Source organism: Zingiber officinale, chromosome 3B (genome assembly GCF_018446385.1).
Source record: "Zingiber officinale cultivar Zhangliang chromosome 3B, Zo_v1.1, whole genome shotgun sequence".
In the NCBI taxonomy this organism is placed as follows: Eukaryota; Viridiplantae; Streptophyta; class Magnoliopsida; order Zingiberales; family Zingiberaceae; genus Zingiber; species Zingiber officinale.
This window is the reverse complement of record NC_055991.1, coordinates 67,049,129-67,072,033: the sequence shown is the minus strand read 5'-3', so window position 1 is coordinate 67,072,033 and position 22,905 is coordinate 67,049,129. Positions and strand designations below refer to the sequence as shown.

At 40.7% G+C, this 22,905-nt stretch overlaps 1 protein-coding gene across 1 annotated transcript in view; it reads left to right on the top strand.

Moving 5' to 3' along the window:
• Nucleotides 1–21,924, top strand: part of LOC122054926 — a 30,322-nt gene extending 8,398 nt beyond the window's left edge. The window contains exons 2-3 of the mRNA XM_042616340.1: nucleotides 21,297–21,395; nucleotides 21,594–21,924. Of these exons, the coding sequence (XP_042472274.1) occupies nucleotides 21,297–21,395; nucleotides 21,594–21,864 (370 nt within the window). The 3' untranslated portion in view covers nucleotides 21,865–21,924. The remainder of the gene's footprint in view (nucleotides 1–21,296; nucleotides 21,396–21,593) is intronic.
• Nucleotides 21,925–22,905: the final 981 nt, after the last annotated feature.

Sequence of the window (22,905 nt, the reverse complement as noted above, 5' to 3'; positions counted from 1 at the left end):
GATGCAACTTAGTACGACGTTTAGTAGAGAATCTTTCCTTCCTCATATGAACCCAAACCCAATCTCCCGGTTCAAAGATCACTTTCTATCATCCCCTGTTGGCTTGTGTAGCATATTGTAGTTCTCTTTTCAATTTGCAATCGAATTTTTTCATGCAGTTGCCTCACAAACTCAGCTTTTCTGGTACCATCTAAACTGGCACGCTCAGAGACAGGCAAAGGTGACAAATCTAAAGGAGTTAAAGGGTTGAACCCATATACCACTTCAAAAGGTGAAAAATTAGTAGTAGAATACACAGATCTATTATAAGCAAATTCAACATGTGGTAAACAATCTTGCCAACCTTTTAAATTTCTTTGAATGATAGCTCTCAATAAAGTAGATAAAGTTTGATTTACTACCTCAGTTTGTCCATCTGTTTGTGGATGACAAGTTTGTTGGTTAGTCCTAGGAAGATAGTACCGGTTCTACTGTACAAAAATTTTGTACAAGTGTCGAACCTTCCCTAAATAACCTATTGTGTTCTTTAGAAGTTAAATTAAGAATCGCTGACGGAACATAACATCATTGATTCCAAATTTAACTTATCTGTTCTTAATGGTTTAGAATTGGATCGCAAGCGAAACTTAACACTATCGATCCAAATCCACCTATGTTATAAATTCCATTAAATATTAATTTCCAAAATTGGCTTCCAGGACTGCATGGCGAGACACATGGCCTTCTTGGGTATGGGAGCATCCACCACCGCCTAGGCAAAGCCTTTTAAGGAAAGCTAATATTTAATTTCCTTATATAACTCTAGGTTTAACCAAAAGGAACAATCAAATCACAAATTCGAAAAACAAAACAAAGAAAACACAACTTCGAAACAAATCCCAAAAACTAGAATCTAATGTCTCTTGTGTTTGGAATCCTTACAAAGAAAAATAACTAGCATGATGCGGAAAACAATTGCTAATTATACATTCTTTTTGTATGCTAATAACCACGAGATCTTCTGTCGTATTCCTCGCCTCGCCTTGGACGTCGTGTGGGTGACGATCCTCCAAAATGAACACCACCCGAAGAACTTCTCCTTCTTCTCTATGTTTCGGCCACGACAACCACCAAGGAGCAAAAGAGAGCAAAGGGAAAATAGAGGGAGAGAGGGCCGACTACCAAGAGGAACTCTACCTAGAGAATAAGAATTGTTATCTCATGAGGCCTCCCCTCCCCTTCTTTTATATTACTTGCCCAAGGCAAATAAGGAAGGACTTTTTACAAAAATTAAAATCTTCCTCTTGTTTTTCCTTTTCCCTTTTTATTTTTCCTTTTCTTTCCTCTTGATTGATTCAATCACCAATCATTGATTGGTTTTATTGGCCGACCCCTTGCTTGGGCACCAAGCAAGGGTGGCCGGCCCCAATAGGAATGGAATAATAATTTTGTAAAAATTTTATAAGCCAAGGATAAGACCTCTTATAAAATTTTACAAGCTCTCTTTTAATTTCCAAAAGTGGAAGTTAAAAAGGAAAGTTTTAAAAATTAAAACCATGTTTTGAAATTTAAAACTTCTCTTCTAAAAATTTCCTTTTGTTAACATGGTTACAAAAATAGGAAATTTAAATTTTAAAACTTCTCTTCCTTTTTCCTTAAAACCATGAGGATGGTTAAAAAAGGAAAGTTTTAAAAACTTTTAAACTTTCTTTTAAACCATGTGGCCTAATTCAAATAAGGAAAGTTTTCAAATTTAAAATCTCTCTTTTATAACTTGTAGATTTCTACAAAGAGAAGATTTTCAAAACACCCCTCCTATTTGAATTAATCATGGCCGGCCCCTACTTGCTTGGTCACCAAGCAAAAGGGTCGGCCCCATAGAGGAGGATGTGGCCGGCCCTTGCTTGGTCACCAAGCATTGGACCGACCCCCTTCTTGGACACCAAGATGGGCTTTTATTTGGATGGACTTGAGGCTTTAATGAGGCTACGACAGGGACCTAGAGGAGAAATTGGTTTTGGCCTTCCGATGAGCTTGAGTATCCCGTGTTCGCCCCGAACACACAACTCAAGTTCATCAACAATAACTCATTCCACTAGAGAGTTATTGTTGCACTACCGCACCAAACCCAAATTACATTATTGGTTCCTTCTTACTATGAGTGTGTTAGTCTCCCTGTGTTTAAGATAACAAATGTCCACTAATTAAGTAAGTTACTGACAACTCACTTAATTAATATCTAGCTCCAAGAGTAGTACCACTCAACCTCATTGTCATGTCGGACTAAGTCCACCTGTAGTGTTTAACATGACAATCCTTATGAACTCCTCTTGGGGACATTCTCAACCTAGATTACTAGGACACTGTTTTCTTCTATAATCAACAACACACACTATAAGTAATATCATTTTCCAACTTATCGGGCCTATTGATTTATCAAACTAAATCTCACCCTTTGATAAGTTAAAAAAATAGATACTAAATATATATGCTTGTTATTATATTAGGATTAAGAGTACACACTTCCAAAATAACTAAGGTCTAGTTCTTTTATTAAGTCAGTATAAAAAGAACTTACCTAAAATGGTCCTACTCAAAACACTTAGAGTGTACTAGTGTAATTTATTAGTCAAGATAACTAATACTTAATTACACTACGACTTTACCAATGGTTTGTTCCTTTCCATCTTAGTCATGAGCAACTGTTTATAATATATAAAGAGCTGATAACATGATCTTCTGTGTGTGACACCACACACCAAGTTATCTATTTTATAAATTAATTGAACAACTATATTTAACAAATAAATATAGACATTTGACCAATGTGATTTTTTTATTTCAAAAATAAATGTTTACAAAAGCTAGGCTTTTAGTATACACTCTAACAATCTCCCACTTATACTAAAAGACTAAGCTGTCATATCTGCTACCATACATCTGATTCACATCCCCTCCACATGCCGATCAAAAACTTTCACTAGAAGGGCCTTAGTGAAAGGATATGCCAGGTTATCTGTTGAGCTCTATATGTTTACTTGCCTTATGGGCTCATGGTTCTTTCGCGTTTGCAACTGCACTACAATTATCACAATAAATTATGATTATTTTGGGCAAACCAAGAATCTCATCTAAGTCCAATAGGAAGTTTCAAAGTCATACAGCTTCTTTGGCTGCCTCAGAGGCTACCACATACTCAGTCTTCCATTGTTGAGTCTGAAATGCATTTCTTCTTAACACTTCTCAATGCAATGGCTCTACCTCCTAAAGTAAACACATAGCCTGATGTAGACTTACTGTTGTCCCTATCTGATTGGAAGTCTAAATCCGTGTAACTCACAGGGAGCAAATCGTCTGCTTGGTATGTTGGGTTTTTCGAGCCGCGAAAATCGCTTTTCGCGTCGCGAAAACCCCGAATCACCCAAAGTCGTAGATCCGTGCAAAGAAAACCGAACGAAATACAAGTACGAGTTTCAAAATATCTAGATCTACTCCTAGATCTATGTGTTAAGAATTTTACCCTTGAAGCGTGCCCTCGCAAATCCTGCTCGTCCAACGGTACGCCGGATCTCGAGAGTGTCAACGTAGACACTCCTCTAATGATATCCACACGAACAAGGAGTGTCTCTCACACTCAAAGGATGGAGAAGAGAGCCCCAAGTGTGCTAGCACTATCTAGAGCTCTCGGATGGGATTGAAAAAGGGAGAAAAGAGAGAAAACAAGAAGACTCTCACATACTCAACTAGTAGTATCCTCTTCTTGTGTCCTTCACACTCTCTTATCTTTTCTTGGATGAAACTCAACACCTTCTCACCACCATGGAAGTCATGGCAACCACCAAGAGAAGCAAGCATCAAAGGAAGAAGAAGCAAGAATGAATGCAAATCAATTGCATTCACACACCGTCAAGTGTGTGGCCGGCCACACCAATGTAACCCCCTCATTTAATGTGGTCGACCACATTAAAAGGAATGGGTGTGTAACCTCCATGAGGTGGCACACCATTATGAGGTAGTGATGATGTGGCAAGGATGTGGCATGCCATGTAGGATGAGTCAACCTACATGATGTGGCAATGCATCAAGTCAAACTTGATGTTTCAACTTTCATTTGGTCAAGTCAAAATTGACCAATTTCTTCCTTGTTGAGTTAAATCCAACATTTAATTCAAGTCAATTTCAATTTAATGAATCTCAATTCATTAATATAAATTGACTCAATGAATCAAATTTAAATTAGACTCATTCAACAATTGAATCTAATTGAGTCTAACTCAATAAGTCTAATTTGAATCCAATCTTTGGTGCATCATATGAAGCTAATTCAATTGGTTCATCATATGAACCTAATCTCCATCCACTTGTTCTTTGTGTGTGACCCAATAGGTTCTTGTAACGTTGGCAATGTTTCTAAACTCCTTTAGAAACATAAGCAACGAGCGGCATCTAGCAATACATCATTGCTACCCAAGTTACAAGAATTTTGAGATCCAACATCACCTTGTGACTACTAATTGTGACTCCTCACAATATGTGACATTGTCCTTCTATCCTAGACATCTAGATTGATCAATGTGAGGCATAGACCGTGTCATCCTCTAATCAAACTAAATCTTGAACTCCAAGTAGACTCACTCGATCAAATGAGCTCAACATCTAATGTTGACTCATTTGGGCATGGCCATGCACTTCATGGTCTAACTCTATCAAGAATACCGATGTCGCTCCCGTCATATGGGAGGGATAGATCCCATCTATATCACTCACATCCCTCTGCATAATTCATTACATACCCAGTAATCGCCTTTATAGTCCACCCTGTTACGGGTGACGTTTGACGAAACCAAAGTACATAACTCCTTATGTAGGGAACCATGGTGACTTCAGGTCTAAGGACCAATAGTCATACTAATAGTCACATGAGAAAGTATATGACACTCATATAATGATCCATGATACTTTCTCATGGCGGGTCATTCAGTATACATTCTCTAATGCATACCCATGTGTCATCTTGATATCTCTATATCCATGACTTGTGAGATCAAGTCATCGAGCTGACCTACATGCTAGTCTTATTGTATTAACATTGTCCCTGAATGTTAATACTCGACTAGGAATGATTTAGAGTAGTGTTCCCTATATCATCTCATTATCGATTCAACCAATCGATTGATATAGGTAAGAACGCTCTACTCAGGGACGTTATTATACTTAGTTTATTTGGCACTAATACAAGTAAGTATAATAACCAAAATCAAATGCCTTTATTAATATACAAGAATATGATACAATGAGTCCATACAATCATCAAATGATTGGCTCTAGGGCTCTAACTAACATGGTAAACTAGCATATAATCTCTAGTCCTTCTCAGATACTTCAATATATGCTTTACAGCAGTCCAATGTCCTTGTCTAGGGTTACTCTAATATTTGCTAACCATGCCCACGGCATAACAGATATCAAGTCTCGTACACAGTATTGCAAACATTAGGCTTCCCACAGCCAAAGCATAAGGAACTGCCTTCATGTCCTCTATCTCCTTTGATGTCTTTGGAGACATCTCTTTAGATAAAGCTGCTCCATGCCTAAAAGGTAAGAAACCTTTCTTGGAGTTCTTCATGCTAAAACGAGCAAGGATTGTATCTATATATGAAGCTTGAGATAGGCACAACATCCTTTTCTTGCGATCCCTTATGACTTTGATCCCAAGAATGTGTGCACATTCTCCTAAGTCCTTCATATTGAATTGTTTGGACAACCATACCCTTACGTCTGATAACACTTTGACATTGTTGCCAATTAACAAAATATCATCTACGTATAGTACAAGAAATACCACCACATTTCCGTTACACTTCTTGTATACACAAGACTCATTCGGACACTGAATAAATCCATATGACTGGATTACTTCATTAAACCAGATGTTCCAAGACCTTGAAGCTTGCTTCAGTCCATAAATGGACCGATTCAGCTTGCATACTAGATGCTCTTTGCCTTTTTCAAAGAATCCCTTTGGTTGCTTCATATGGATGTTTTCTTCAAGACTTCCATTAAGGAAAGTTGTCTTGACATCCATTTCCAAATCCCATAATCCATATGAGCAGCAATGCATAAGAGTATCCGGATAGACTTTAGCATAACTACCGGCGAAAAAGTCTCCTCATAATCGATTCCCTCTTTCTGAGTATACCCTTTCGCAACAAGCCTTGCTTTGAAAGTTTCTACCTTCCCGTCTATCCCTCTTTTCCTTTTATAGATCCACTTGCATCCAACGGCTTTTACACCATCAGGTGGTTCTACAAGCTCCCAGACCTTATTAGAATACATAGACTCTATTTCAGAATTCATTATCTTTTACCAAGATACTGCATCTTTATCTTGGAGTGCTTCGTCATATGTCCGGGGATCAGGTTCATGTTTACCTGGGATCAAGTCCGAAGACTCTTCCAAAAACATAAATCTTTTTGGTTGCCTCACAACTCTCCCACTATGACGAGACACTGTCTGTGGTATTGTATCATGTGTGACACATGTTGCAGTCTCTTGTGGTACTTCATCTTGTACTATTGGTACTGAAGTAGACGTGTCCTCTCTTATTTCTTCTAGAATAATTTTACTTTTGGGCTTGCGGTCCATTATATAGTCTTCTTCTAAAAACTGGGCATTGGTGCTAATTATGAGCTTCTGGTCTTTAGGACTATAAAATAAATCACCTTTCATTCCTCTAGGATAACCCGCAAACACGCGAACTTCTGTACGAGATTCTAACTTATCAGCATCTTCTTTCAGCACATGTGCTGGACTACCCCAAATCTGAATATGTCTTAGACTAGGCTTTCACCCATTCCACAATTCTGTGGGAGTAGAAGGTACTGATTTAGAAGGTACTAAGTTCAGAATGTGCGCTGCTGTTTTCAGAGCGTATCCCCAAAACGAATTTTGTAATTCTAAATAACTCATCATCGATCTAACCATTTCCATAAGAGTCATATTCCTTCGTTCTGCCACACCATTCTGTTGGGGTGTACCAGGTACGAACAACTAGGATTGAATCCCTGCCTTTGATAAGTAATTCCTAAACTCTCCTAAGAGATATTCTCCATCACGATCAGACCGTAGTGTTTGATACTTTTACCAAGATGTTTCTCCACATCTGCCTTGTACTCTTTGAACTTATCAAAGCACTCAGACTTGTGGCGCATCAAGTAAATGTATCCGTATCTCGAATAATCGTCTATGATATGGGTTAGGTTTCATGGGTCCCCGATAAGAAAGGGAAAGGAGATAACCAAACGGAGAAGATAGGTCAATATCGGCCGGGATATACCTCAAAAGAGGTAGGCCGATATCGGCCGAGATATGCCTCCAAGGAGGAAGACCTATATCGATCAGCATATGCCTCAAAGGAAGTAGGCCAATATCGGCCGGGATATACTTCTGAGTGAGTAGACGAGTGTCGACCGAGATATACCTCAAAGGAAGCAGGACAATATCGGCCGGGATATACTTCCGAGTGAGTAGACTATTATCGACCGAGACATGCCTTTAAGAAGGAAGCCCAATATCGGCCAGGATATACTTCCGAATGAGTAGACTAGTATCGATCGAAACATACCTTTAAGAAGGAAGGCCAATATCAGCCAGGATATACTTCCGAGTGAGTAGACTAGTATCGACCGAGACATTCCTTTAAAAAGGAAGGTCAATACCGACCGGGTTGACTAATATCTTGAAATGATATTTGATAAAACATGGCCCAAGGCTAGCTAGAATAATAAACATAAAGGAGCCCGGACGAACATTGCCCCAGGAGCCTCATAAGAGGTAATAATAATTGATCAAACCTAATTAAGCTCAGACTCAATCAACACAAGAAACATTACTATATTAAGTTATCTATGATGTAGTAAAAATAGGAGGGACGAGTAGGAAAGGTAGAAATACTTTAAAAGAACTTGTGAAATAAAGGAGCAGGAAGATATTTGCAGTATATGATTGTATGACAGGTGTTATATGTTTTGGCATGAAATGTGTTTTTAGACTATTTTGCAGGTACTAGACGACAAAGAAGGTACATCTGGGGTACAAAAAAGATTCCTTAAAAGTCATTTATCACAATTACGCAACTTGCGTCATCTCATAACAAACTCTAATAAACCGGGGTCCACTTCATGACTACGGAGGTTATATGAAGTAGTATAAAAAGGGGAATCCTCTCCGTTGGCAAGGTAAGTTCACATCATTGCGCACATTCATAACCCTAATTTTTCAACTACTGTTCATCTTCTTCCTCCTTCTTCCACACCAAGAGAGATCACTAACTTGAGCGTCGGAGGGCCTAGCCAGGGATTCCCACCCCGGTCTTAGGTCACTGATGATAGTGTTGGCTGGTCGCTTGTGCGCAGGAAGTCTTGGAAGCCCCGGATCTAAGTTCTCTTCGGTTGGATTTCTCTCTTGGCATTAGATCTCCTCGCAAGGAGAGCATTCAACAACTCTATTCTTCCTGATCCGCTCTGGGTTTCTCGGATCAGTATTCTACATGTATTATTCTTCACCGGCGATAGGTTTTTTCTCCCGGCTCTTCGTCTTGTCCAGCTTCTCAGACAGGATCAAATTTGACGTCGTCTGTGGGAACTTCACCTGAATCTAAGACTACAAGATGGAAGAGGCCGGAAAATCAAATCTACTCACCATCAGCCGTGAGGATCTGGATTTCCTTATTAATTCTCATGTGCAAAAAGCCTTGCAACAACAACAACAACAACTTCAGGCGCATACTAGAGCTACCCTGCCAGCAGCTCATAATCCAGCGATTTCAACCACTGAGCATCGAAAAGGAAAGGAGTTGGAAGAAGAGGAACATGCATATTTTCCTCCAGCTGCAGTTTCTCCGACACGACGTCCGCGAGCCTTTCTTCGTACTCCCATGGAGCAGGGGGGTCGAAGGCCCGTGTTCCAAGAATCTTCTGGTGAAGCACCGGACAAAGAGAAGCGTAAGATTAAAATGATAACCAGTGATAGCTCACTAGAGAAAGTCATCTCCCCATTTTCCCAAAGTGTATTGGATGATCCACTTCATAAGCGGTATCAAAATCTTCAGATTGGCGAGTACACTGGAACAACAGATCCAGAAGATCATCTATTGAAATTTGAGAATGTAGCATTATTACAACAATTCTCTGACGGGGTGAAATGTCGGATGTTTCTTACTACCCTCGGAGGAGCCGCACAACGCTGCTTCAAGAGACTGCCAGAGAAGTCTATCCGAAAATTCAAAGACTTTAAGAAAGTCATTTTTCCAGCAACAAGAGGTATCATAAGACTCCTTGGTGCCTATTTTCAATTAAGCAAGCATCCAAAGAGTCCATCCGAGCCTACATCAAAAGATTCAATCAGGTAGCTATCGATGTACCTAATGCTACCACATAAATCTTAGTGAGCGCTTTCTCTCATGGTTTAAATGATAATGATTTCTTTAAAGATTTAGTGAGAAATCCTCCTGTTAATTTTGATTTCTTGATTGAGCGTGCTACTGAATTTATTAATGTGGAAGAAGCTCAAGCCGCCCGTAGAAAGGAGGGAGTTACTTCTTCTCCTACCCTGGTTAAGGAGAAAGCTCCTGCCCTTGTTCCTCCACCAAGAGTGCCTCGATCGACTCTTCCACCTCACCGTCAGCCAGAATATCAACCACAGGCAGTACAACACGTAGAGATACAGCCAGAGGCACCAAGAAGATGGTGCACTTATCATAAATCTAGCAGTCATCATGCTGAAGACTGTTTTGTTTTAAGAAATAAACGAGCTAATAGGGAGCATTATCAAAGGCAAAATTATTATTGGCAATAGTACCCTAGATAGGAAAGTCCACTCAAATTAGAATATCGTCCGGTCGAGCCTCGGCAGGATGCATTGCCAACCCCGGCCGGTACAAGTCAAGTGTCGGAAAAGGCTCCTTCTGAAGCCATGACAACTCGACAAGAAGAAAACAGGAGTAATGTCGTTCGGGGCAATATCAATATGATTGCAGGCGGGCCCACTGATGGGGATTCTAATAGGGCCAGGAAAGCACATGCCCGAAGACTGGAAATTCATGCTGTGGGGTGTAGCAGGGAACGAGCAGCTGGTCCCGAGATAAGTTTTGGGCCTAGAGATCTTGAGGGGGTAGAAATACCCCATGATGATGCCATGATTATCAAAGTCGTGATAGCCAACTACGCTATTTCTCGTACCTTCATAGACACGGGCAGTTCTGTCAATATTATATTCAAGAAGGCTTTCGATCAATTACAGTTTGACCCGAGTGAACTTCAACAGATGGTCACTCCTCTATATAGATTCACGGGAAACGAAGTATAACCGCTGGGTCAAATAAAGTTGGTCATATCTCTAGGAGAGGAGCCTCTGATGAGAACAAGGAGATCTTATTTCATGGTGGTAGATGCCCCATCCTCTTATAATGTGATACTGGGTCGACCGACCCTAAACGACTTTAGGGCGGTCATTTCTACTTTTTGTCATAAAATTAAATTTCCTGTTGATGACCAAGTCGGGGAGGTGCGGGGTGATCAGAAGACAGCCCGAAAATGTTATGTAGAAATAGTTCAGGACGAAGCTAACGCTGCTCGAAAGATTCAAAGAATGGAAGTCAATGTCATTCAGGAGAAACATCCTGTTCTGGTTTATGAAGAAAAGGAAGAGGTTCAGATTCAGACCGGTCGGCCTGAAGCTACTACATATATTGCGGTTGATCTTGATCCCACTCTGAAAGCCAAACTGGTACAATGCCTAAAGAAGAATAATGATGTATTTGCCTGGACGCCCAAAGAAGTCTCGGGCATTTCTCCTACAGTAATGGAGCATTCCTTACATGTCTTCCCATATGCCCGCCCGGTCATGCAAAGAAAGAGGAATTTTAGCGCGGAACAGAACCAAATCATCAAAGAAAAATAACTAAACTTATGTAGGCTGGTTACATCAGGGAGGTACAATTTCCTAGCTGGTTAGCTAATGTGGTGTTAGTCTCTAAGCTAGGAAACAAATGGCGAGTATGCATCAATTTCCAGGATCTCAACAAGGCTTGCCCAAAAAATTATTATCCATTACCCAGGATCGATCAATTGGTAGACTCCACTGCTGGGTGTGAGTACATTTCTATGCTAGCCGCTTATCAAGGCTATCATCAGGTCCCTCTAGCTAAAGAAGATCAAGAAAAGGTCAGTTTCATAACATCTGAAGGTACTTATTGTTATAATGTTATGCCCTTCGGACTAAAAAATGTAGGAGCAACTTATCAAAGGCTTATGAATAAGGCCTTCCAAGAGTTAAAAGATTACTTGTCTACTCTTCCTGTATTAGCTAAGCCTATAGTAGGAGAGACCCTCTGGGTATATTTGTCGGCTAATGAAAATGTTGTAGGCTCTGTATTAGTTAGACAAGAAGGAAAGGAGCAAAAACCTGTATATTTCTCTAGCCATTTATTAAAAGGAGCTGAGTATAGATATACTACACTAGAAAAATTGGCTTATGTATTAGTATTGACTGCTCGGAGGTTACGCCCATATTTCTTAGCACATGAAATTGTTGTATTAACCAACAGTACTCTCGGACGGGTGTTACTCAACCCAGAGGCATCAGGTCAGCTGATCAAATGGACAACTGATCTTGGTGAATATGACATACAATATCAACCTCGCTCGGCCATCAAGGCACAAGCTCTAGCAGATTTCATTATAGAAGTTCAAGGCCCTGAGGAAGAAAACATCTGGAAAGTTTATGTGGATGGCTCCTCAACTAGACAAGGTAGTGGAATTGGTGTTCTTCTTATATCTCCAAGGGAAGATAGACTCAAACTCTCTATCAGATTGAATTACAGAGCTACTAACAATGAGGCAGAATATGAAGTCTTGATAGCTGGATTGCAAGCCGCTCGGCATATAGGGGTCGCTCAAGTCCTCTTCTATTCTGATTCTCAATTAGCAGCCCAATAACTATCAAGGACTTTTGAAATTAATAATGACAGGCTCAAGTTATATGCTGAGGCATTTGATAAGTTAAAGTCCCAGTTTCAAGAAGTAAATATACAAAAGGTTCCTCGATCTGAGAATCAGGTAGCAGATGAATTAGCTAAGCTGGCCTCTGCTATAGTACCATGGAGTCTAGATCGGCCAGTAGAACAAACTCTGTTAATATCTTGTATCGAAAGACAAGATGACGCAAAAATTCAAGGTGACTGGAGGGATCAAATCATATTGTATCTACAACAAGGTGTTCTTCCAAGTAATACAGAACAAGCAAGGGTATTTAAGAAGAGAGCTACTCGGTACACTATGGTAGGAGAACAGTTATATAAAAGAGCTTTTTCTAGACCTCTACTCAAGTGTATCGGCACAGAAGATATACAATTTATTTTACAGGAAGTTCATCAAGATTCATGTGGTAGTCATATAGGAGGGAGATCCTTGGCCCGTAAGATCTTATTAGCAGGATATTTCTGGCCTACTCTACACGAGGATGCCAACAAGTTGGTAAGAACTTGTATGTCTTGCCAGAAACATCAAAATATTCTGCATTATCCTACACAGTTATTGAGAACCTCTATAGTCTCATGTCCCTTCGATCAATGGGGCATGGACATAGTAGGCCCATTTCCTATGGCAGCTGCACAAAGAAGATTTTTATTGGTAGCAGTGGATTATTTTTCCAAATGGGTAGAAGCAGAACCACTTGCCCGGATTACCGAAGATGCAGTTATTAAATTTCTGTGGAAAAATATCATATGCAGATTTGACATTCCTCATAAGTTAGTTTCTGATAATTGAAGACAATTTAAAGGGGATAGAATCTTAGATTGGTGCAAAAGCTATGGTATTTTTCAGGCCTTCACCTCTGTGGCTTATCCGCAAAGTAATGGTCAAGCGGAAGTAACCAATAGAGAAATTATAAGGGGTTTAAAAACCAAACTGGATCATGTCGGAGGTAGCTGGGTAGATGAATTACCCAGCGTTCTTTGGGCATACCGTACTACACCTCGAGAAGCTACAGGAATTACTCCCTTTCAATTAGTTTATGGGGGAGAAGCAATAATCCCCATTGAGGTGGGAGTAGAATCTGACAGAAGGCAATTATATGATGCGGACAATGAGGGTCGACGACTCATGGAGCTAGATTTGGTAGAGGAAATTAGAGATAAAGCTGCTACTCACCTCGTATCATACCGACAACAAATGAGGCAAAATTATAACAAAAGAGTCATCCCCAGATTTTTCCAAGTAGGAGATTTAGTATGGAAGCGTATTAAACATGTCGGGGATGTCAGTAAGTTGGCACCACAATGGGGAGGACCCTACAAAGTGGTGGAAAAGCTCACATCAAGTTCATATTATCTCCAAGATACTGAAGGAAGAATTCTGGAACGTCCCTGGAGTGCAAATCATTTACAACCTTACCGGACCTGACAAGATTATGCCACTCAAGAGTACGTCTGAAAGAACAAATCATAATTATCGGAAGTAAGCTCCCGGTGAGCTGAGGACAAGTATGTTGGTGCAACCTTAGGTCAAGGTTGACCTGGTTGACCAGACTCGAGTTGACTTGACTCGAGTTGTGTTTTGTTGTTTGACGAGTTATGTTTGACAATGTTTGACGTGAACAGAAAAGTTGTATCTTGATGTTTTACAAGGATACAAGCTTGGGAGATTGTGGGTGCAACCCGTGGTCAAGGTTGACCTGGTTGACCCAAGGTGAGTTGACCTGACTCGGAAAAGTCCAAGCAGGGAGCTTGGCACGGGAAAAGTCCAAGCAGGGAGCTTGGCATGGGAAAAGTCCAAGCAGGGAGTTTGGCATGGTGAAAAGTCCAAGCAGGGAGCTTGGCACGGGAAAAGTCCAAGTATGGAGACTTGGCACGGAGAAGTCCAAGTATAGAAGCTTGGCACATGGGAAGTCGGAGAGGGCTCGGTAGCTCGTTCTCCGGACTATGGTCAGAGAGGGCTCGGGAGCACGTTCTCTGGACCGGATGGAAGTCGGAGAGGGCTCGGTAGCTCGTTATCCGAACTGTGGTCAGAGAGGGCTCGGTAGCTCGTTCTCTGGACCGAATGTGGAAAGTCCTGGTGAGTGAAGCCAGGCAGACGGATAAGTCCTGGTGAGTGAAGCCAGGCAGTGGGAAAGTCCTGGTGAGTGAAGCCAGGCAGTGGGAAAGTCCTGGTGAGTGAAGCCAGGTAGTTGAGAAAACCCTAGTGAGTGAAGCTAGGTGAAAGTCCTGGTGAGTGAAGCCAGGCAGTGGGAAAGTCCTGGTGAGTGAAGCCAGGCAGTTGGAAAGTCCTGGTGAGTGAAGCCAGGCAGTGGGAAAGTCCTGGTGAGTGAAGACAGGCAGTTGTGAAAACCCTAGTGAGTGAAGCTAGGTGAAAGTCCTGGTGAGTGAAGCCAGGCAGTGGGAAAGTCCTGGTGAGTGAAGCTAGGCAGTGGGAAAGTCCTGGTGAGTGAAGCCAGGCAGTTGGAAAGTCCTGGTGAGTGAAGCCGGGCAGATTGGAAATCCTGGTGAGTTAAGCCAGGTGAAAACCCTAGTGAGTGAAGCTAGGTGAAAGTACTGGTGAGTGAAGCCGGGCAAGGGAAAATCGAGATGGGTCAAGGGTGATCGGACATCTGGTGTTGAGAAGGTCAAGTAGGTCAAGGGAGTGACCTGATACTTGACACGAAGAGAAAAGTCCAAGTGGGTCAAAGGGATTGACCGGACACTTGCTGGGGAGTCTTAGCAGGTCAAGGGAGTGACCGGATGCTAAGCATGATGTACCAAGAGGTCAAGGTTGACCGGATATTGGTTTGGACTTGGTTTGGGCAAAAACCAAGACCTGGATCGGTCTGGAGACCGATCAAGCGATCCTGTGGTTTCTTGATCGGTCTGGAGACCGATCGGTCCGGGGACCGATCAGAACGCGATGCAGTGGGCAACTCTGTGAGCATTCTGATCGGTCTGGGGACCGATCAGCATAGAGCCTGATCGGTCCCCACGACCGATCGGATCAGCCCCAGACCGATCAGGGTGATGCCTGATCGGTCTGGCCCTAGCCGTTGAGAGACAACGGCTAGATTCTTCTGCTGTCTTTGGCCTCTGTTCTTCGTGCAGGTGGATGCAGGCTATAAAAGGGCTGAGGGCTTCTACAGTGGACTCTCGCTCTTAATCTTCTTCTTCTCCGAAGCTTCTGCTTCTTCTTGTTCCTGCCTCTTCTTCTTGCTGCTGCAAGTTCTTCTACGAGCTTTGCTGAGCTCTTCGTTCCTGAAGCTTTTTGTGAGCTTCCACTCGGCTGGGACCAACTGATCAGTTGCTGTTGCTGTTGTGGTTGGATCCGAGAAGCTGCTGCTTCATCCAGTCGAAGAGAAGGCAAGTAAGCGAAGGTGTTTCATACATTTGTATTGTATTTGCTTCTTGCTGCTTTCTACTCCTGTATTGCTTTTGCAAAACATTGTGGCGAGGTTTCTCCACCCAGAAAGAGTGTTACATTAGCCGGTTCTCCGGGGTCTCATCCACCGATGGATTGATCGGATTCGTCCACCTTACGGACATGCCGAGGAGTAGGAGTTTCATCTCCGAACCTCGTTACATCGACGAGTTTGAGGTTTGCTATTCTCCGCTTTCGTTTCTATTCATTTTATTTCCGCTGCGCTAACTTGATTTGTAGAAAGAAACGAAAAATTTGGGGCGGCTATTCACACCCCCCCTCTCTAGCCGCGTCCATCGATCCTAACAAGTGGTATCAGAGCGAGGTCGCTCTTCGTTGGATCAATACCCGGGGGAGCACGAGCTAGAGAATGGAGTTATTTGGAGAAGACGTCACAATTCCACCTTTCTACGATCACGACGACTTCGCATTTTGGAAGGTAAGAATGAAGTACTTTCTTATGACTAACCTTGAAAATTGGAGTTGTGTTCAATTAGGTTTCAAGCCTCTGATGGACAAGAAAGGAGAAACCCTAGAGAAGAAGGAGTGGACCAAGGAACAAGTCCACCAATCCCTAGTCAACGATGAGGTATTGAAAATTTTTGAATTTTCTTTACCTAATGATGTTTTGTGTAGGATAGGTGGGTATAACGATGCCAAGGAGTTGTGGAACAACTTGGCAAAGTTCCATGAGGAGAACTCCACTTCAAGTGATGAAGAGGAGTCAAGTGAGCCAAGTAGCTCACATCATGGAGGCATGGATTTAGAGGTTGAGGGCTACTCAACATCTAAGGAAGAAGAGGAGGAGAGTTCTTCTTCAAGTTCGGAGCAAGAAGAAGAAGCTTCTACCTCCGGAAGGGATGAAGGAGAGAGCGTTCATCCATCCTCAACCCTAGGTAACTCAAGGCATTTAATTTCAAATAAATTACACATAATGTGCTTTGAGTGTAGGGAATTTGGACATTACAAGAGTAAATGTCCAAAGAGGGTTAGGAAGAATCCACCGGCGCCAAAGATCAAGGAAGCCGGAGTCCCGATATGCAAGAGCAAGGAGCACGTGGTGTCCTTCCAATGCAAGCGAAGGGGACATTATCGGAGCCAATGTCCGAGGGGGAGGCAATCTCACAAGGACAAGAGACCGAGCACATCGATAGGGGGAGCTAAGGCAAACCCTAAGGTAATCTCTAAGGCACATTATTGCAATACTAGTAAGATGCATGCTAGTAGTTTGATTGCAATTGACAATAATGATAAGCATGATAATTATAGAAATCGATACACATGCTTAGATGCCAAACATGTGAGCCTAGATAAGGATAATGTTGGTGCAACCTTAGGTCAAGGTTGACCTGGTTGACCCGACTCGAGTTGACCTTACTCGAGTTGTATTTTGATGTTTGACGAAAACAGAAGAGTTGTATTTTGATGGAAGATTGTTAGTGCAACCTTAGGTCAAGGTTGACCTGGTTGACCTGACTCGAGTTGACCTGACTCAAGTTGTATCTTGATGTTTGACAAGAACAGAAACTTGGGAGGTTGTGGGTGCAACCCATGGTCAAGGTTGACCTGGTTGACCCGAGGTGAGTTGACTTGACTCGGAAAAGTCCAAGCAGGGAGCTTGGCACGGGAAAAGTCCAAGTATGGAGACTTGGCACGGAGAAGTCCAAGTATGGAAACTTGGCATGGGAAGTCGGAGAGGGCTCGGTAGCTCGTTCTCCGGACTGAGGTCAGAGAGGGCTCGGGAGCTCATTCTCTGGACCGGATGGAAGTCGGAGAGGGTTCGGTAGCTCGTTCTCCGAACTGGGGTCAGAGAGGGCTCGGTAGCTCGTTCTCTGGACCGGATGTGGAAAGTCCTGGTGAGTGAAGCCGGGCAGTTGGAAAGTCCTGGTAAGTGAAGCCGGGCAGATTGGAAATCCTGGTGAGTGAAGCCAGGTGAAAACCCTAGTGAGTGAAGCTAGGTGAAAGCCCTGGTGAGTAAAGCCGGGCAAGGGAGAATCCAGGTGGATCAAGGGTGATCGGACATCTGGTGTTGAGAAGGTCAAATAGGTCAAGGGAGTGACCGGGTACTTGACACGAAGAGAAAAGTCCAAGTGGGTCAAAGGGATTGACCGGACACTTGGTGGGGAGTCTTAGCAGGGTAAAGGGAGTGACCGGATGCTAAGAATGATGTACCAATAGGTTAAGGTTGACCGGATATTGGTTTGGACTTGGTCGATCAGGGCACGCTCAGAGAGTTGCGCAAACTCTCTGTGAAGTGTGCTGATCGGTCTGGGGACCGATCAGCATAGATCCTGATCGGTCCCCAAGACCGATCAGAGGAGGTCTGGACCGATCAGGAGAGTGCCTGATCGGTCCAGGTCCTAGCCGTTGCGACACAACGGCTAGTTTATGTGTCTTCTTCTTCGCAGGATATATACGGAGGTCGAGGGTCTCTACTCCAGTTTTTTTTCTCCTGGTTCTTGCTCCTGCGATCTGAGCTTTGTTGAGCTCCCCATTGCTGAAGCTTCGTGTGAGCTTCCGTCGGCTGGTTGTCTAGCTGCTGTGCTTGAATCCGTGAAGTTGTTGCTTCATCACCGGACTTCAGTCGACAACGAGAAGGCAAGAAAACTTGGTAGTGTTTGTACATTCATATTCTTCTTATTTGCTTTCTCTATTGTTGTACTCCTTATTGCTGTTGCAAAGAGATTGTGGCGAGGTTTCTCCACCCAGAAGGAGTTCATCTTAGCCGGTTATCCGGGGTCTCATCCACCGACGGATTGATAGGCTTCGTCCACCTTACGGACACGCCGAGGAGTAGGAGTATCATCTCCGAACCTCGTTACATCTTCGTGTTGAGGTTTGCTTCTCCTTTCTCGTTTCTATTTGTTATTTCCGCTGCACTAACCCTAATCGTAGGAAGAAACGAAAGAATTTGGGGTCGGCTATTCACACACCCCTCTCTAGCCGCGATCATCGATCCTAACAGATAACACTAGGAAAGCCAACCCTAGGATCAACTCATCTAAGGTTAAGGATAACCTAGGTAGGAATCCCAAATCAACTAGACACATGCCTAGGAATGCCTCAAAGAAAAATGACAAATCAAGTCTTGAGGTATTAAAGAAGGAAAATCAAGTCTTGAGGTCAAGACTTGACATGTTAGAAAAGACCCTTAAAAATTTGGAAAAGTCAAATATAGGGTCTAAGGGGCAAAAACCAAAGCCCAAGGACATGAAAGGTTTGGGTCACAAACCTAAGTCCCAAGTGGTCAAGCCCACTTATCACAGTGTTCCATTAGATTATGGAACAAAATCTAGGGCAAGGAAGACCATCACCAAGGTCACCAGGGGAGTCACCCCTAGAGTTGATCTTGATGAGTCCCAAATGACCAAGGCTTCAAAGCCTAGGAGGGTCATTAGAAGGGTTGCTAGGGAAGTCATCCCTAGTGAATACTTAGTGAACCCAATGAGCTCCAATAGGTATTGGGTTCCTAGGAGCGTGATTCCACACTACAATAATTACTGTATTTTGGGACGAATTTATAAAAAAAATTCGTTGCAAAAGAATTTGGGACGAAAAATTTTTCGTCCCAAACAGGTTGATGCCAACTTTTGGAACAAATTTATGTTTGTTGCAAAATTGGCAACGAAATTGGGGACAAAATAAGGACGAACATAATTTTCGTCCCTAAATTTGTCGCAAAATTTGTAACATATACGGTAGCAGTTTATAGAATTTTGGGACGAAAATTTTTTTTGTTGCAAACTTAGCAACGAATTTGGGGTCAAAAAATTTTGTCGAATTTTTTTTTGTTGCTAATTTTGTCCCAAATTTTGCGTATGATTTTCCAACGAATAGTAATCTTGTTGCAAAATCGGCAACAAATTTGGCAACAAAATTTAGCAATGAATTTTATTTTCGTTGCGAAAGCCGTCGCCAAATTTGCAACAAAAACCCTTATTTGTTGTAATATTTCATATAATTTTGGGACGAAAATTTTTTTTGTTGCAAACTTAGCAACGAATTTGGGGTCAAAAAATTTTGTCAAATTTTTTTTTATTGCAAATTTTGTCCCAAATTTTTCGTATGATTTTCCAACGAATAGTTATTTTGTTGCAAAATCGGCAACGAATTTGGCAACAAAATTTAGCAACGAATTTTATTTTCGTTGCCAAAGCCGTCGCCAAATTTGCAACAAAAACCCTTATTTGTTGCAATATTTCATACAATTTTGGGACGAAAAATTGTTTTGTTGCAAACTTTGCAACGAATTTGGGGACAAATTTAGTGACGAATTAATTTTTATTGCTAAGTTAGTCCCTAATTTTGCAACGAATAAGATATTTGTTTCAAATTTGGCAACAATTTTGGCAACAAAATTTGGCAACGAATTAAATTTTCGTTGCCAAATCCGTTGCTTTTTTTATATGGGATTCTGGGACGAATCCACAGATTCGTCCCAGAATCTGGGACGAAATTACGATAGATTGGCAACAAAAATTATTTGTTGCCAAATTCGTTCCTACTATCAAAACTACATTCCAGATATAGCTGTTTTCTACAATTCAATCCATACAATGCAACAAATTCAAATAACACATTCAACACATCATAATTAACATTAACACATCCTAATTAACACATCTTAATTAATTCACATACATCTATTCATTCAAACTCAACAAAGCATACAATATCATAATTTGTTCTTTAAGCTACTCAAAAATATTTCACAAGTTCAACACTCCAACAAGTTTCCATACAAGTCCATCAATCCAAGAAGGTACATCAATCCAACAAGTTAAACAAACTAAGATACATCAAGTTATCTTCTTATTCCACAAAAGCTTTCATCCCCATCAAGTCTTCTTTTCCTACATAAAAACAAACGAATAAACTAGATCATATGTAACCAGAAAACATCACATGTTTCTATAATTAATTTAAATAAACAGAATCCAGGTAAAATGTAAGGTTTACATCTTGCTCTTTGAACTATCAACAGATCACTAAATCACACAGACATACTTAGATAGTAGAGTCGAATGATAGTGTAATCTATCCAACACCATACTGTCATGAATTATTGTGCAGTTCTAGAGAAAGAGCTTACTGTCCTTGACTGTATTGCTTGCAGAAACCAATTGGTCAGCATATGCCATGTTTGCTTTTCTTTCAATAGTGTTTAACATTGCTCATTGGGGACCTTTACGAAGTGAATATCAATAGTTGAGTGTTTGCTCCATCCTTAATCAATTATAAATGGTTTTAATTGTATTCAAGGTTTTCAATTACAGCTTACTGTAGGCTTGAGGAGACCATATACAAAAACACTAGTAGGAAGCATTTAAATTGGGGATCGGCAATCTAATAAACAGAATTGTGATGTTTGAAGTCTTCATATTGCTGTAGGGGCACAACCATTCGATCAAACCAAGAATGTAAGATAAAGCTTCTTTTGCTCTTGGATAATTTGCACTTGATCAGTGTTAGTGTGATACTTTGTTGTTCACTTCTAAGTAATCTTTAGGGATTAACTTCGACAATTGTTCTTAGTGGAGAGGCCTAATGTATTTATCTGTTCAAAAGATACAATTGTCCAGAAGTCCCTCTTCCTAAAAGCTGCAATTGTTGCTAAAAGTATTCATTAGTTTACGATTGATGATAATGACTGTGGCTACTATATCTGTATTCTGCTGGTGCAATTGAAATTGATCTCCAAAGAATTACTTTATGCAAATGATCTGTTAATAAAATATAGGCCTCTGACTCATTGGGTATTATTTTAAAGAATGGCCTAGATGATATATTAAAAAGATTTCCTGCAACAATGATAACATCTATATTCTACCCTGACCTGATCACTGGTTAAAATTACTGATCCTGGTTTTCTTATAGAGTTGATGATCTTCCTCTAGGTGAAATAAATGAAGTCTATCTTTTGGATTTCATTGGATCCTCTGGTTTTATCGGGGAATTATATCCAAAAGTCGAGAGGTACCACTTTCAACTTTTTAGGTCCATGTCCTTCATAGTTTTCTTTTCCTTCTTTTTGCTGTGATTTTATTTAATGTATATTAGTTTGTCTTTCATCTTGTTCATAGAGTAATAGTGCTAAGAATCCTTATCTTCTCAATTACATGTGAGGTTCTTAATCCTGGCATGTGATTTCCTTTTGTTTGCTTTTCCTTTCAGTGTGATAATATTAGACCATCATAAGACTGTAGTTGAAGCTCTCTGTGGCAATGCTTCATTTGGCAAGAATGTGATAAAGGTTATTGATATGGATAAGAGTGGTGCTACAATTGCATTTGACTTCTTTAAAGAAAAGCTTTTAAAAAGAAGTGATACTTTGAAAGGTCTTGGAATCCACAACCATCAGGAGGCAGGTCAAAAAAATTTGTCTGGTTGCAAATTTGAAAGAGTACAGAAGCTCTTTGAATACATTGAAGATGGTGACATATAGAGGTGGAAGCTCCCGCACAGCAAAGCTTTTAGTAGTGGCTTGAAAGATATGAATATAGAATACAATGTGAATGTGAATTCAGCTTTGTTTGAACAGGTAAATTTTTTTGTTAGTCATTTTACCAGGTAACTGTTATTAGTTTTAGTTACATTTGAATTGTTTTGCCCAGTCCATTTCAAATCTATACAATTATATAAACTTCAAATTGTGACTATTCTCTTTGTGATTATACTCATTATTTTCTTCTACTTTCAGGATCTGCTATCTGTTTACTCTTTTGTTATCTCAATTGTAAATTTTTGAATTTACTAATGGATATTGAAATGACTAATTATTTTACAAAAACATTTTAGTTCTAGAGAAAGTGAGAGGCAAAAGATTAGTAATTCTATCATCTCATTCTCTGATTCTTGCCTTTTTATACATCCAGTCTATTTCTTTGGTCAATGTTCAAGTAGCCTAAACTACCAGCATGATTAGTAGCAGTAGCTGAAATTCCAGAAGATCCATAGGTGTTCTCTCAGATTTCAGGATTCAGGTCTAGTTGTATATGGATTTGTAAATAGGTCAACTACTTTATTAGCTGTAACTGACAATGTTTGGTTATGTGGGTTGATCCGCATGATCTGGTTACAATGTGCTTAGCTATAATTTTTTTTAATAGATATCAAAAGTTGGAATGATAAAACCCTAAATAGAATATTCTCTATTACATTGTTACGCATATGATATATATTTCTCTGTGATTTTTTTGGTGAATTATTATTTAGATGATTTTTTTATTCATTTGTTAATTGGGACTAACATCTTGGTCACATGATGTATAAAACAATTTAGAAGTTACAATAAATGTGTCAGATCTGAGTAAATAATTTTGAGTCTGACATGATTTGTTAAATGGATCATCTTCAGATTGAACTAATTGTGTTGTGGGTGATAACGCTTCCAATTGTTGGTTATGTAGATATGATAGATTTGTATGAATGGATAAGAATTCAAGTCATAGTTGTGCAGTAAATAATCTTTTCATTTAAGAGGTCA